Here is a 12,936-nt window from a genome sequence, read left to right on the forward strand (position 1 = left end):
GGCAGCACGGGGGTTTGGCCCAGCGCATGCTTCAACGGCGGCCACGAGGGGTTTTCAGGCACACTGTCTGGCCTTTGGCTTGGGGCGCGTATGGTGGTGGCTGGGGGCGAAGCGACAGCACCGAGGTGAGGTGACAGGACGCATCCCAGAGAGAGGATAGATTAGTTGGGTAGTGGTGTAGGACGCAGCCCGTCACATACCGTGGTGGTGACCAACAATTCCGTGGCGCGTATTCTTGTATTCTCTTGCTTGATCCCCGTGCCATGACGACTGACGATATGCCCATTCCCACTTGTTCTTGAATCCTCTCCCCGCCTCCCCCCCCAAAAGAGCAGCGCCTCACGACGGGCTGTTAGCGCCGACCAGGATTCGGTGCTAGAGAGGTCTTGACCCAGCTTTCTCTCCACCACAGCTGGGGACTTTGTTCCTACGCCAGCAGCCTCTCCGCCAGCTCCCAGCGAGCCTGCAGCGCCATTGTTACTCGCACGACACTCGCGGTCTGCGCCTCTTGGTGGTGTCGGTATGTTCTGACCCCCCCTCCTCCACCGCCTCGTGCACTTGTTGTGCAGTCTGCGCAGCCTTGTCCTCGTCGCTCCCTCTCCTCCCTCTCTGCCTTTCTCCCTCTTGCTCCTGCAGCTGTCGCTGCTCAGCTGCTAACACGTGCGCCCCAGCCTTCGCTACGACACGCCGGCGCTCAGCTCGCCCTCGTCGCAGAGCGTCGCCTGTCACCGAGCTGCCTCGCATAGCCGGTGTATGAACACACACGCCTCGCTGCGCTCTCTGCTATGAATTAGCCGCTCTTGCACCATTCATCACCTTGTGCTGTTGGCGCCCGAGCGTGCTTCCCTTCACCTAGGTAGCACCAGGTACCCTTTGCGCTCGCGCAAACCAGTCACTGCCACCATCCGGTCCTGCACCCACCCCAAACACCGCACTACCTTTCTCTCTCCCAAGTATTCGAGAAAAACGGTGCCGGGCATGTCTTCGCTCACCCACCCCACCTTCTAGGAATCTTCAGATTCTACGATGGGTTTTGACAACGACAAATATCCTCTTCCGGCTCCTACTGAATCTTCGACTCTCGATTCCGCAGACGAATCCATCCACATTGACGACATTGACACCAACGTTTCCACAAACGTTTCCAACCGCACCGACAGAACTTCCTACTCTGTCCCCGACGACGGCACCCCCATTACCATCAACACCACCACCCCTACCAAACCCCACGGCAGCGGCACCCTCCACAAAAAGTTTACCTCGCAGACATCGCTGCTGATTGAGTACTTTGACACAGGGTCGACCGACGGACAGGACCAGCGGCGCGCAAGTGTACGCGTACGGATCACTCCTTCCTCCCGCAAGTCCAAGAAAAGCTCCGCGAACGATCACATTCAGATCTCCCAAGCCTCTCGCAACCATCGTAAGCCCTCCTCCACCCGGCGCATCTCGCTCGCAAGTGAGTCCCGTGACGAGCTTATCGATACCCGCAGCGTTGTTTTTTCCGATATCTCGGCCCTCCCGCCCGAGGACACCTCGTTTCTGCCCAGCTTCGCCGACGACGACGACAGCGACGGCGGCCGCTACATACCTGTTCCATCCGACATCTCGTCTATGCCCACAGACAGCATGACGGGCGCTACAGAAATTCTCCCCCCAGCCCGGCGAAGGAGCCGGAGCATAGAGCGGGATGCTGTTACCGACTCAATGGTTTCCGAGGCCATCAAGGATACCTTGAAAGCCCCTAGAGAACATCGCAGTAGGAGCCTGAGCAAAGATCGCATTACCCAGCGCGTAATGGAGAAACTCCAACAGCAGGCTGCCGAAGGCAACCTCTCCAAATCCAAGGAAAGATCCTCAAAGTCAAGAGAAACCTCTAGACGGAGAGACGATGACCTCTCCTCGTCGCGCAAGTCGCATCGAAGGAGAAGCAAAGACGTTGAACGTGTTGGTGGCGTTAGTGGTACCGAATCCAGTGTGCTCTCATCAAACATTGACCGCCGCTCTGTCGTTTCCGGAACTTCCTCCATCAACAACCCAAAACTGCTTGCTACAGTCGAGGACGCCATCAAGCGATTGATCCTTCCCGAACTGAATGCACTCAAAGAAGAGAATCGCACATCGCGGAATGTCGACAAGTTCGAGCGCTCCAACCGCGACAGCACAACTCTCTATGAGCCCGCCGAGTCTACCAGCTCGCGCGACCCCTCCAAGCGACGTGTGTCCAAATCATCCAGCACACCTAAGCTTCACAGCAACAAACCCAAGGTCACTCTCAATAGAGACAACGATGACCCTGCAATCACACTAACCGGCACATCAAGCCGTAAGAGTGATCGACGATCTAGCCGAAGTTCCATTTCGAGCTTCGCGGAGTCGACTACCAGAGAGGAAAAGTCCCACCGGAGAAAGAGTAGGGACAAGGAGGGCTTGTCTCAGCGGGAGTCGGCCCTACTTTCGCTTGCTGGAGCTGGCCTTACCACCGCCGCTCTAAAGCACCACACATCACGTGAAGAAAAAGAAGAAGAACGCAAGCATCGAAAACACCGCTCCTCTCGCAGCATCAGAAGTCGGTCGGAAAGCGTATCTGATAGTTTGCATGAGGAAAAGCGACTCAAAGAGCTCGTTCCACCACTACCATTCAATCAAAGTGAGATGATAGGAGGATCTGAGCTCACTCGGGATTCTATTCTCTCTGCTGATACTGAGACTAAAGAGAGACCAGAGTCAAGGTCATCCGCGAGTACTGGAATTTCGGGGACAGGTGCCGAGACTCCTCTCCAACAAGTCCCTCGAGGTTTCGCCTCGCCTTCACCTCTCACGCCGAGTCGCACTCCCAATGCGTTGCAACAAAATCTTGGTTCAGCTCACAGCAATCGCTCTACTGGTGAAGTTCGTCAGTCAACCCCCAAGAGCGAGCGCAGCTATACCTCCCGACAGAAAGAAGCCAATGATGCAGGGTTATCCGCTGCTGCTGCTGCCGCCAAAATTCGTGCAATTGAGCAGTCTCAGTCTCAAGTGTCAAAGTACGAGATTGAGAGTGATACGCAGTCGGGACGCGGCGTGAGTCCGATCCAAAGCGAGGCTAGTTATCGTGGCGACACTACACACACTGGCTCTCCCCGAAGATTCCACTCCATTCGTAGTGGGCCATCTGTATCATCGCTCGGTGACCATTTCGAACGACGACAGTCTGGCCTTTCTATTGCTTCGTTAGATTCAACAGCAAGTACAAAAGCTGCGCGAACTCGTAAACGACCACAGGGTGTCACGCTCGAAAGCAAGAAATCCATACTCAATGAGCCAAGTACTCCTACCGACACCAAGGAGTTCTTTGAACGTAATCATAAGAAGAACGAGCAGTATCGGCGTGAACTGGAGGAGAACCCTCTGACACCACCACCCATGAATTACAACCGCCTGACCCAGTACACTGATGACAGCGTGGGAGGACCTGACCTCAGCCTCGACCGGGATCCGAAACTAGCCCAAGACATCCGCAAGGTTGGCTCGATTCCTGAATACATTCACACTCCACTCGCCGTGGAATCTGCTGTGGCCTCCCTGTACGATCAAACTGAACTCAGTGTCCGCTCCTCAAAGGCGTCAAGCCCACTGAAGAAAAGCACGCTATCTCAAGTCAGCACCAATCCTGCTTATGTACAGACTGACAATGTACCTGCTGGTCAGAGATGGGCTGCAATTCGCGACAAGGCTGAAGCACTGTCCCAGGGTAACAAAGTCGACAACTCTCCAAAACAGACCATTCCTCGCGAGGATTCTCCCAGGCAGAGTATTGCTGAATCCGAGGACGCCGAATCGATTGACGAAGCACCTCGAATGCATCACAGTGCCTTCCCAGTAGGCCAAGACGACATGCCTGAAATTGGATACGGCTTGGACGACCAGTCCGACGTGACGACCAATCCCTCAATCATCCAAGGACCTATCGGAGGAGGAAAAGGCTACCACGACCGTACTGATGAGCTGCTTGACATGCAAGAGGAGCGAGAACGCACACCTACCTCGTTCTCCAAGGGTGCTCATCTCCAGCGGCATGAACAGCCAAGCCCGGCCACTTTTGATGATGAGCGCCAACCCACCGTAGAAGATGACTATGATCATCCCTATCCAGGTGAGACACAATACGAGCAGGCAGGCTACGCGCAGAGTACGCGCACTCCTTTGTCAGGCCAAACCGGCTGGAAAGACGAGGGTTACCAGTCGGCTAACCATGGTGAAGGCTACACGCCTCAAAACCGCAAATATTCCAAGATGTTTGAGGATGATGATTATGGCGACGATTACGACGGCATGGCCCTCGGAGAAGATGCCTTTGGTGGGCCTAGAGGCAAACATGCCCGGGATTTCAGCGGCAACTCTCATGGCATCGACTCACCACTCTACGATGCGGCTACCGGCAAGGGCATTGACCATATCCAATCCAAGGACATTGTTGCGCTCATGGATCACCTTACCGTTCGCGATGCCCAGCGCAATGCTCGTGACACCGAAATTTTGGTGACACTTGTTCGTAGCGCGGCTGAGATGCGCACTCAGTTGGACGACCTGAAGCAGTTCATCAAGGTTCAAGATAACATGATTATGAACACGACTGACAAGCGAGTTAATCTTGCCGAACAAAGAATTCTGGGTGGCCCCCGTCCACAGCCCGTTACACCACCTCGCTTCAACCGCAACCACTCTGAGGAGGAGATTGAGACTAAGAAGAAGAGTGTCTTTAGGCGTGCTCTGAAAGGTCTAAGCGCTGGCAAAGGCGACGGCGATATCAAGCACATTGAAGCCATGTTGGTTCAACTGCTTGGTGAAGTCGAGGGCTTGAAGCAGGTCAACCAACTGTCCTTAGACCAACAGCAGCAGCAACAACAACAACAAGAAGCTCCTCGAACAAACAGTATGACTTCGCTTGAGAACCGCCGGCAGAGTGGCGACGCGGGCTATGAGCCAGAGGGTCGTGCCAACACCGCGGAGTCGCCAAATCAGTCTGGGTATTTCTCCATTCCTTCTTCCTCCCGGCGCATCCAGGATCTTCACTCTGGTTATGACGTTGGCCCAACAACCCGTATTAGCACGGTGCGGGAAGAGAGCGACGAGGAGTATGATGAACGTTCCCCAGGATACGAGAATACGGAGCGAATGACAACACCCACTCAAGAAGCTTTCCAGGAGAAACGCGCATCTCTTGGAACTCCACCACAAGCTTCGAGGGCAGCACGAAACTCACGAGACTCACGAGACTCGCGAGACTCGCGAGAACTGCAGAGCCAGGAGAACACACCAAAGCGCAAGCACAAGTCCAACTCGTCATCGATTTTTGGCATCCCCAAGATTTCACGATGGTCCAAGACAACTGCTTCGACCAACCCCGAAAGCCTGCCACGCAACAGTGGATCTGGAGATAAGCGACCTTACTCCGCTCACTCAATCCACTCCAGGTCGTCTTCGCAAGATGACTACTATGACGAGGAGGAGCCGTATGCGCAGCATGCCGATGACAGGCTCCGCTCCAACACGTCTCTCGCCAGAGAAGACCAAGCTTCCATTCGCTCCGTTCGCTCTCCTTCGCCTCTCATCCCAGAGGAGAACGCGTACGAGATGGAGGACCCCAAGTACCAGGCTCATCGCAACTCGCTGAACCTGCAACATCCTCAGCCACGACCTGGTCCTACTGGTCGTCATCAAAACAATCTGGAGACTCAGGCGCAAATCTTCCAGCCCACTAACCGCTCGAGCATCAGTTCTCCTGATTTCGACCAATGGGGCAGCATGCCCTCCCTAGCTCGCAACCGCCTCTCTGGCATGTCAGCTCCCCACGCCAGCAACCTTTCTCCGATTTCATCGGACGGTAGCTACAGCCAAGCTTCCGAGCACCAAAATGGCTCAGCTCGCCAGCCCAAGGCCATGGAAGATGGGCCACTCATGCCTCCACAGCAGACCCTTGCTGGTTACGGCCAGACGAGGCAAATGTACAGCTCGCCAAATGAGTTTGGCAGTCAAGGTGCCTTGACGCCACTCGCACCCATCGCAGAGGTACGTTATTCGCTCGAGACCGATAGGGGCCACCGCGTAAGTTAAGCTCGCTCATCTCTCTATAGAGATGGATGCTAACCTACGTAAAGATGACGCCTACTGCCTCGTCTCGCGCGAGTTCTGCAAGCCTCCGTACCATGAGTGACTTGAGCACACCACAGCGCAAGATCACCGGCCCTAGGGCCATGGGAAGCAGGAGCCCACAGCCAAACAGCCCGCTACAACATTCAGATACCGTCGTCCGAAGGAAGCCTATTGAGGGTAAGTTTAATTTGTTGATGAACCTTTCAATGAGCAGCGCTGATGAAGAAAACAGATGACTTGGAGTCTCTCGAGAGCTACCGCAGCAGTCTCGACTCTGAGATCTTCTAGGCGAATGATCGAAAGCCCGGCATCTTACTTAATAGCATCAAGCACTCTGCAATTGGATACTGGGCCAGAAGTGATGACAAGAATGGCAATTCACGATTTTCACGTCACAGCCGTGACAAGACGAAGGCACGGCAGCAGTCCCGGCTTCGGCATGTTACTTTTGCTGAAGAGAATGGGAAGTAATGGATTTGGGGAAGGATGAATGGCGGGGGGCTGGTCTAAAAGTCTCACAAAATATCTCCTTGGTTAAGTGTGGCTGTTCGTTCGTTTCTAACATAATTTTCGCATTATATCAGCTTGCGAGCATGGCGTCTTCTAGCGAGCGAATTTTTACATAGCACTGCAACGACAAAGAGTATGAAGTCGACGGGAGTCTCGAGTGATTCATGATGAGGGATGACCAACTTCATGCTTTAACGAGAGATGAGGAGTTTTTTTCTGGGTGTGTATAGCGGTACCAATATATCATGATACGATGGGGAATTGTCTGTTTTAATGAGTGATAATCATGCTGTGGTGAGGGATGTTGGGCTTTGTGTCATGGTAGTGGTGTTTGGTGCCTGAATGTCATCACTACACATACCAGTGCAGTAGATGACCAGCATCAGCAACGCGACCAGCCAACTACATGACACCTTTCTGCCTATCCCCGCAATACAGAATCGCCCATCAGTACCATACAAGCCAAATTTTCCCCGCTGCCAAAGAAGATCACAAGTCTTCGACCCGCAGTTATGAGGTCGCTCTGACATCATGGCAACGGGGTCCCACACTGCATCACTTCTTTGCATCATAATGCGCATCATGCCAGCTTCTTAGCAGAATAAAAACAGTTCCCACGTACTTATATAGGTATCCTTTGAATCCACTTCATCTTACTCCATCCAAAAAAAACTCTTTTTTGATACCTAAACACCATCTCCATCACTGTCCTCCCCCCCACCTTTTACAACAAGACAATTGAGAAAAAAAGATAAACAATAATCATGTCTGAAGCCTACAAGAACAAGGACTTGAACGACCTCGCCCACAAAGCCGAGCAAGACGCAAATAGCCACGCTGCTAAACACGGTCATGCACATGGCGATTCGAGTACGTCCTTTCCCCCTCCCTCCCTCCCTCCCTCCCTCCCTCCCTCTCACATTTCTTCAACCTAACCATGACTTTCAGCTATCGACTCAGGCATCGATTCTGCCGCTGCAGAGAAGAACTTCCCAGGTGCAAACGTAACATACGGGTCTGCAGCTAGCGGGGCGGGTAATAACCGCGATATCCCGCCTGAAGAAGGCGGCGATGTAGGCAGAAACGGGGAGGCGACGAAGGCGGGGGATTTTGCGAAGGGAGGGGTAGGGGCACCGGAGAAGAGAGATGAGACGTTTGCGAGGACGCATGGGGGCGACGATTCGGTTAGGGGGAATGTTAGAAACTGAGGGGTGTTGTCGTGAAGGGTTGGGGATGATATCGTGTTTTACAAATCATTCCAAAGTTTAAAGCTACAAGTTTAATTTCACTCCTAAGTAGTTCATGGCCGTGATGACCTATTCATCTGATTGGATATTAAACTTCTACATCTGTTCCTTCTTTTGTCGTGAGTTTGGAAAATGCAATGTCAAAGCCAACGAAAAAGTATTGTACATGCTCAAAGAAAGGTGACCTCTTAGTTCAGATAGATACATCGTGCGGCAATCGATGGTGATGAAATTGACGGCTGATTTTCTACCAGTGAGTATCAATACGGGTCTGCTAGTCCTCTAAGGTCATCGGCGTGAAGGTATGGTGCTGGTGCTGAACGATAGTAAGACGAAAAAATATGCTCATGACTCGAAGGTTGTATGGTGCTTGTTTGTTTGGACGGGGGAGGCGGAAGATCTCGATGTTTCCTCAGCATGTGTTTTCGTAAAGCATCTGAACGAGCAAAGGTCATATGGCAAGCATTGCAGGTGAGTGTTTTACCCATCGTCTGATGCACGCTCTTCGTATGCCTCCTAAGATTTCCTTTTCCGTATCTACCGGCGAAGATAATCTCGCATTGTGCGCACCGAACTGATTCTGGATTGGATTCACTTTCCTTGCTTGGAGGAAATGAGGAAGTGGTCGGTGATGAATTCGGAGGAGGAGTTTGTGGAGCAACACTTCCAGCTGTTGAAAAATATCCAGAATCCTGGCTTATACCAGTTATCCGGCGCATACTATAGCTTCCTGGATCGAAAGACTCTACTGGTTCAGCGTAGCCGAAGTAGTCGAAAGGCATTGTGTCGTTGGAGGTGAATGCGGAGCAATACATTGATTTTCGGGTGAATATGGAGTTATGTCTTTGGGCGGATACGGATAAGTCGTTGTCATGATTCAAAGTCGAAACATCTGAGATACCTGTCCACCACTCAGTTTCATTATCATCTAGTTGAACCTCTTGGAGCCGCTCAGATCCGATCGCCTGCTTGTGGTATGAAGGTTCATCTTCTCTTGTGGAGCCCTGTAGTTGTGACGGCACAGTGTCCGAGATGAGAGGAGACGTTGCTTCAGAGCTGTTGCTGAGGATATCATGCCGAATGCCTGGGCTTATTCGGGTAGATTGGGAATTTCCTTCAATTTCATCGTCGCCCCTTTGGTTATCCCAAGTCTGGCAACGACGGTCGTATGTAACCCCCCCGAACTCGTCAGATAGAGAGTCGTGGACGTGCCCTAGCCACATCCTGTTTTTCTGAATGCCATTGCGGCTATGCCCAATCTCTGGTCGTGTATCAAGTAGGGGTTGTTGGTTCATCCCATTGGCAACAGACGAGGAAGTCTACTAACAACATCAATCAGACGTGAAATCGAGTAGATGCAGCTAAAACTTACGTGCTGGGGCTCTATACTTGGTCCCTCATCCCCAGAATCTGAATCGACAATGAGTTGATAAGGTGTGAGATAAGGAATAGCCTCGTTTTGGTTACGCAGGATAGGATCAGCGGCAGGAGGCTCGACTCCATTGTTGTATGGCGTGGATAGGAGTGGCATGCTTGCACTGGGTCCTGGGAGTGCGGAATCATTGTCATTTTCTTCTCGGATAGCACTTCCCATACCATTTTCGGAATTGTTCGACAAGGGAGATGTGCGTGCTTGAAGGTATTGAGAAGTCATGGCTGCTTCAACTTGGTGATACAGTAGTTGCCATTGCACTTGCGCATTAGCTCGCCTGCGTCCGGGTTTCCGGTTGTTACAAAACTCTCCTTTGTAGCCGTGTTGAGACTCGAACACTTCCTTGTCGATAAAATCATCATTGCAGGTACGGCAGAGCCCCAAAAATGCTAGCTGGGGTGTATAGCCACGGCCTGGCCGGGTTTTCAAATGACGTCGCAACTCCGACATGTTCGTACTCTTCACGTTATTACAAGTGCGTGGCCAACCATGTCGGGCTTCTGCGACGAACACGGGACAGTCGAACCTGCGGCTATCGGGCTCCTGACTACACATTATGGCTAAAATGCCTGCAGTCGCAGCCGAACTGAGAGTGTTGGGATGGTCCCAGTCATACCAAAACAGTTGCTCACTGACACCAGGCCATATCGTCTCCAAGGACCACACTTCAACTCCAATCCCCGCACGTAAACAAGAAAGTGCCTGGGTAAGGCGCTGAAATGGTAGATTAGAACGGAATCGAGGCTGTATTGGTGTCTGGCCATGAAAATACAAAGAATGGGAAACACTACTTACACTCAAATGATCAAATTGTGCAATGGGTTGTAGTGACTGATCTCCACTGCTTTGTGTGGATGGATCTGACTCGTTGGAGGAAGAAGGACTTTGCTGCATTGGGAGGGCCGTGACGATGGAATATCTCAAAACACAACGAAGGACTCTTGAAAGACTGATGGACTTCGCCGATGAGGGGTAGCCTGGCTCTTTAAGCCGTATGGAGTCACTGCTCATTGGTGCATACATCGCCTAGTGTGAGGTTGGCTTGCATGAATGCAGGATTGCCGACATGCAGAGTTGCGGACTTGCGGACTTGCGGACTTGTTCAGCTGCCTTGTTCAGTTGCCTTGTTGCCTTAATACCGTGACGTGTGACTGGGTGAGAGATGAGACAGAGGCAAAGCTACGCAGTTGGTTGGTACGTTAGATAGTACTATTCGCCATGGCACGGGCCTGGTGAGTGGGCAAGCAGGCAATCAGGCCAGTATCCAAGTAGCCAGTCTGTCATGTCAGCGAATCGCCAAGTGGACGCGGGCATGCTTGGATACCTGGTTACTGAATTTCAGTCTTGCATAGAAATACAATGATGCAGTCACAGCCCAAGCTCTTATGGATGAGAGCATGATACGTGCATAACAAGTTAATGCTATATCGGGGCGATTGATTAAGAAGAGTTTTTCAATGGTGATGAAAGTTTGTCGAGGTTGATGAGTGGGATAAACAAAACTGGAAAGTACTTGTGCTGTGCTTGCCAGAGTGTAACGCCAAAACAGAGGCTATGCCACAATAGGAGCTATAGCCACAGTCTGAGTACAGCGTAATTGAACCTGAGCAAAGCTTAGCCACATTCCCATTGCTGTTTTAAACATCCATCTCTCTCAACTCCTCAGTTTCAGAATCTGAAGTTCGTTGTCGCTAGGCATGATGACCAAGAACGATTATAACGAGGCAATGACATAATTAGAAGGGGTATCAACGCGATTCATGCCATAAGCAGAGAACAAAATACTGCGCCATTCTCACACACACACACACACACACACACACACACATACAAAGCTGAAAACCTATGCCCATACACCAAGTGTCCAGCTAGCCCTCTCTCCACCTTTATTAGCCAGTCCAGGACCCATGCTCTGTCTCTGTGCAATAACTGAAACTTCCTTTTCACGAGATGCACCTTGCAAGCCATCTCTAAGGTATCTGTCGCGCTCCACCTCGACGATTCCCTTGATGCGTTGCTGAGCAATCAGGCTTGCACCTACCCATGGGCCCAATGTCTCGATGCCTCTGAGAATACCACCCACCAGGCTTGCAGGTGGCGGACCATTGCGAAGAGTCATGTGGGCCAATTTCATGTCTATAGCGTCTTGCTCATGCGGTTGGAATGCTGCCGGCACTATTTGCAAAGGGTCATCTGGATCAAGAGAAGTCGCCACTGTATCCCCGGCTTCTTGTTTACGCATCTCTGAACTTTCCCGATGGTTACGTAATTTTTCTTCTCGATGTGCACTTGCTTTTCCATAACTCTTCACTGGATCCCAGCCTCTTGCTTGCACCAATGCATCCAGCTCCTTCAGTATACGGGTCTTGATGCCGGAAAGATTCGACACGCCGCCCGTGATGATTATGCGTGACATGCACAACCGGCGGACGTCGACTGGAAGTTGTACAAGGGTACGGTATATGAGGTGGTGCAGCGGCAGGTCTTCATCGTCGAATTCGCTGATTGACAGCTCTGGTGCAAAGAGAGCCGCATCTGCGGGCTTGGCGAGTGACGCGAAAGGTATCGTAAGGTCTGTCGGAGGCGTATGTTTGGGAAAGGGGATTGTGACAGTAGGTGGTGGTGACTCAATGGCGTCTTCAAATTCTTCGAGCACGGGTGCTTCTCGTGCAGGAAAGTAGACGGTTCTCCGATTCGATCTAGCAACGGGCTTGCACCACCCGACACGGGTAAGAACCTCTTCGACTTCTTGGAAGGATACATCGGCTTTGGGTGCACCAGGCTCGGCATTGTCTAATTCAGCATTCAGCAGCTTGGCCATCTCTTCGCTAAGCATCTTGCCTGCCCGCACACTGCGCCTTTCAGACACTTCGCGATACTCATATACTGCTGTGACTAGTGTTTCGGCCCAGCCTATATCCACAATCAGAGCTGAGCGTAGTCCTGCTGCTACGGCTGAGAGTACGGGGGTAGACATGAGACTAATGCTCGGGGCTTGGAAGCTCGTGAACAACACATCCATAATAGTAGACATGAGTGCGTGTGGCATACGAGGCGGCAAAGCCAGCAAGACGCGGCGCGGCTTTGTGTCAAGTAAAAAGTACTTTGCGTATGCCTCGCGCATGGCCCTCTCAAACTTGTCTTCCACCAAGCCCAGATCCACCTTAGTCAAGTCGAGGCGGTATAGCTCATGCCTTTCTCCCCACTCCTCGCCCTTATTCCGCTTTGGTCTCTTCTGTGTGTATTCCGGGTCCCACTGCCTGTAGTCGCCCACCCTTCGCTGGTCTTCAGGCCCGAACGGGATGGTGCATCGCGGGGCACTTTCTCCAGGGAAGCCACCACGAACAAAGCGTGAGCCGACTTCAATGACGATATACTCGTCTTCGAAGCGGAATGAGCCACCGGGAGAGCCAAAGGTAGACGAGATGGAACGGAGGAGCGGGGTTCGCGGAGATTCTCCCAGGTCAGCAAGGCGAGGGGTATTTCCCCGTGTGCTGCGATTAAGGGAGCTTGAGACTTTGCGTTCGCCGCCAGACGACATGGCGGAGGCGAGGGGTGAGCGCAGTGCAATGGGCCAAGCAGAACACTCGCTTGCATGTGCTGTTAGCAGTC

General features: G+C 52.2%; 4 protein-coding genes across 4 annotated transcripts; 2 read left to right on the plus strand and 2 right to left on the minus strand.

Annotated features, from left to right (window-relative positions):
* The first annotated feature begins 830 nt into the window (after nucleotides 1-830).
* On the plus strand, nucleotides 831-6,906 carry COCSADRAFT_32810 (uncharacterized protein). The gene is made up of 3 exons (XM_007696189.1): nucleotides 831-6,087; nucleotides 6,141-6,312; nucleotides 6,368-6,906. The coding sequence occupies exons 1-3, from the start codon at nucleotides 1,027-1,029 to the stop codon at nucleotides 6,421-6,423; spliced, it is 5,289 nt and encodes a 1,762-aa protein (XP_007694379.1). The 5' UTR covers nucleotides 831-1,026; the 3' UTR covers nucleotides 6,424-6,906.
* Nucleotides 6,907-7,409: 503 nt separating this feature from the next.
* Nucleotides 7,410-7,853, plus strand: COCSADRAFT_76417 (uncharacterized protein; the record flags this gene model as incomplete). Its single annotated transcript, XM_007697105.1, has 2 exons — nucleotides 7,410-7,515; nucleotides 7,594-7,853. 2 exons carry the CDS (start codon nucleotides 7,410-7,412, stop codon nucleotides 7,851-7,853), a joined length of 366 nt encoding a protein of 121 aa, XP_007695295.1.
* A 130-nt stretch (nucleotides 7,854-7,983) lies between these two features.
* Nucleotides 7,984-9,558, minus strand: COCSADRAFT_217966 (uncharacterized protein). The gene is made up of 2 exons (XM_007697106.1): nucleotides 9,265-9,558; nucleotides 7,984-9,214 (listed from the first exon to the last, which is right to left on the minus strand). The coding sequence occupies exon 2, from the start codon at nucleotides 9,185-9,187 to the stop codon at nucleotides 8,153-8,155; it is 1,035 nt and encodes a 344-aa protein (XP_007695296.1). The 5' UTR covers nucleotides 9,188-9,214; nucleotides 9,265-9,558; the 3' UTR covers nucleotides 7,984-8,152.
* A 1,369-nt stretch (nucleotides 9,559-10,927) lies between these two features.
* COCSADRAFT_32812 (uncharacterized protein) lies at nucleotides 10,928-12,903 on the minus strand. The gene has a single exon (XM_007696190.1). It carries the CDS (start codon nucleotides 12,863-12,865, stop codon nucleotides 11,168-11,170), a length of 1,698 nt encoding a protein of 565 aa, XP_007694380.1. The 5' UTR covers nucleotides 12,866-12,903; the 3' UTR covers nucleotides 10,928-11,167.
* Between the last annotated feature and the right edge of the window lie 33 nt (nucleotides 12,904-12,936).

The sequence above is a fragment of the Bipolaris sorokiniana genome (genome assembly GCF_000338995.1).
Source record: "Bipolaris sorokiniana ND90Pr unplaced genomic scaffold COCSAscaffold_1, whole genome shotgun sequence".
NCBI classification, from domain to species: Eukaryota; Fungi; Ascomycota; class Dothideomycetes; order Pleosporales; family Pleosporaceae; genus Bipolaris; species Bipolaris sorokiniana.

Bases quoted from the DNA above. Each gene is read 5' to 3' on its own strand.
- COCSADRAFT_32810 (XM_007696189.1), top strand. From the start codon at position 1,027: ATGGGTTTTGACAACGACAAATATCCTCTTCCGGCTCCTACTGAATCT. The intron at 6,088-6,140 runs GTAAGTTAAGCT...ACCTACGTAAAG, and splicing joins AGACCGATAGGGGCCACCGC to ATGACGCCTACTGCCTCGTC. The intron at 6,313-6,367 runs GTAAGTTTAATT...TGAAGAAAACAG, and splicing joins CCGAAGGAAGCCTATTGAGG to ATGACTTGGAGTCTCTCGAG.
- COCSADRAFT_217966 (XM_007697106.1), bottom strand. From the start codon at position 9,187: ATGAACCAACAACCCCTACTTGATACACGACCAGAGATTGGGCATAGC.
- COCSADRAFT_32812 (XM_007696190.1), bottom strand. From the start codon at position 12,865: ATGTCGTCTGGCGGCGAACGCAAAGTCTCAAGCTCCCTTAATCGCAGC.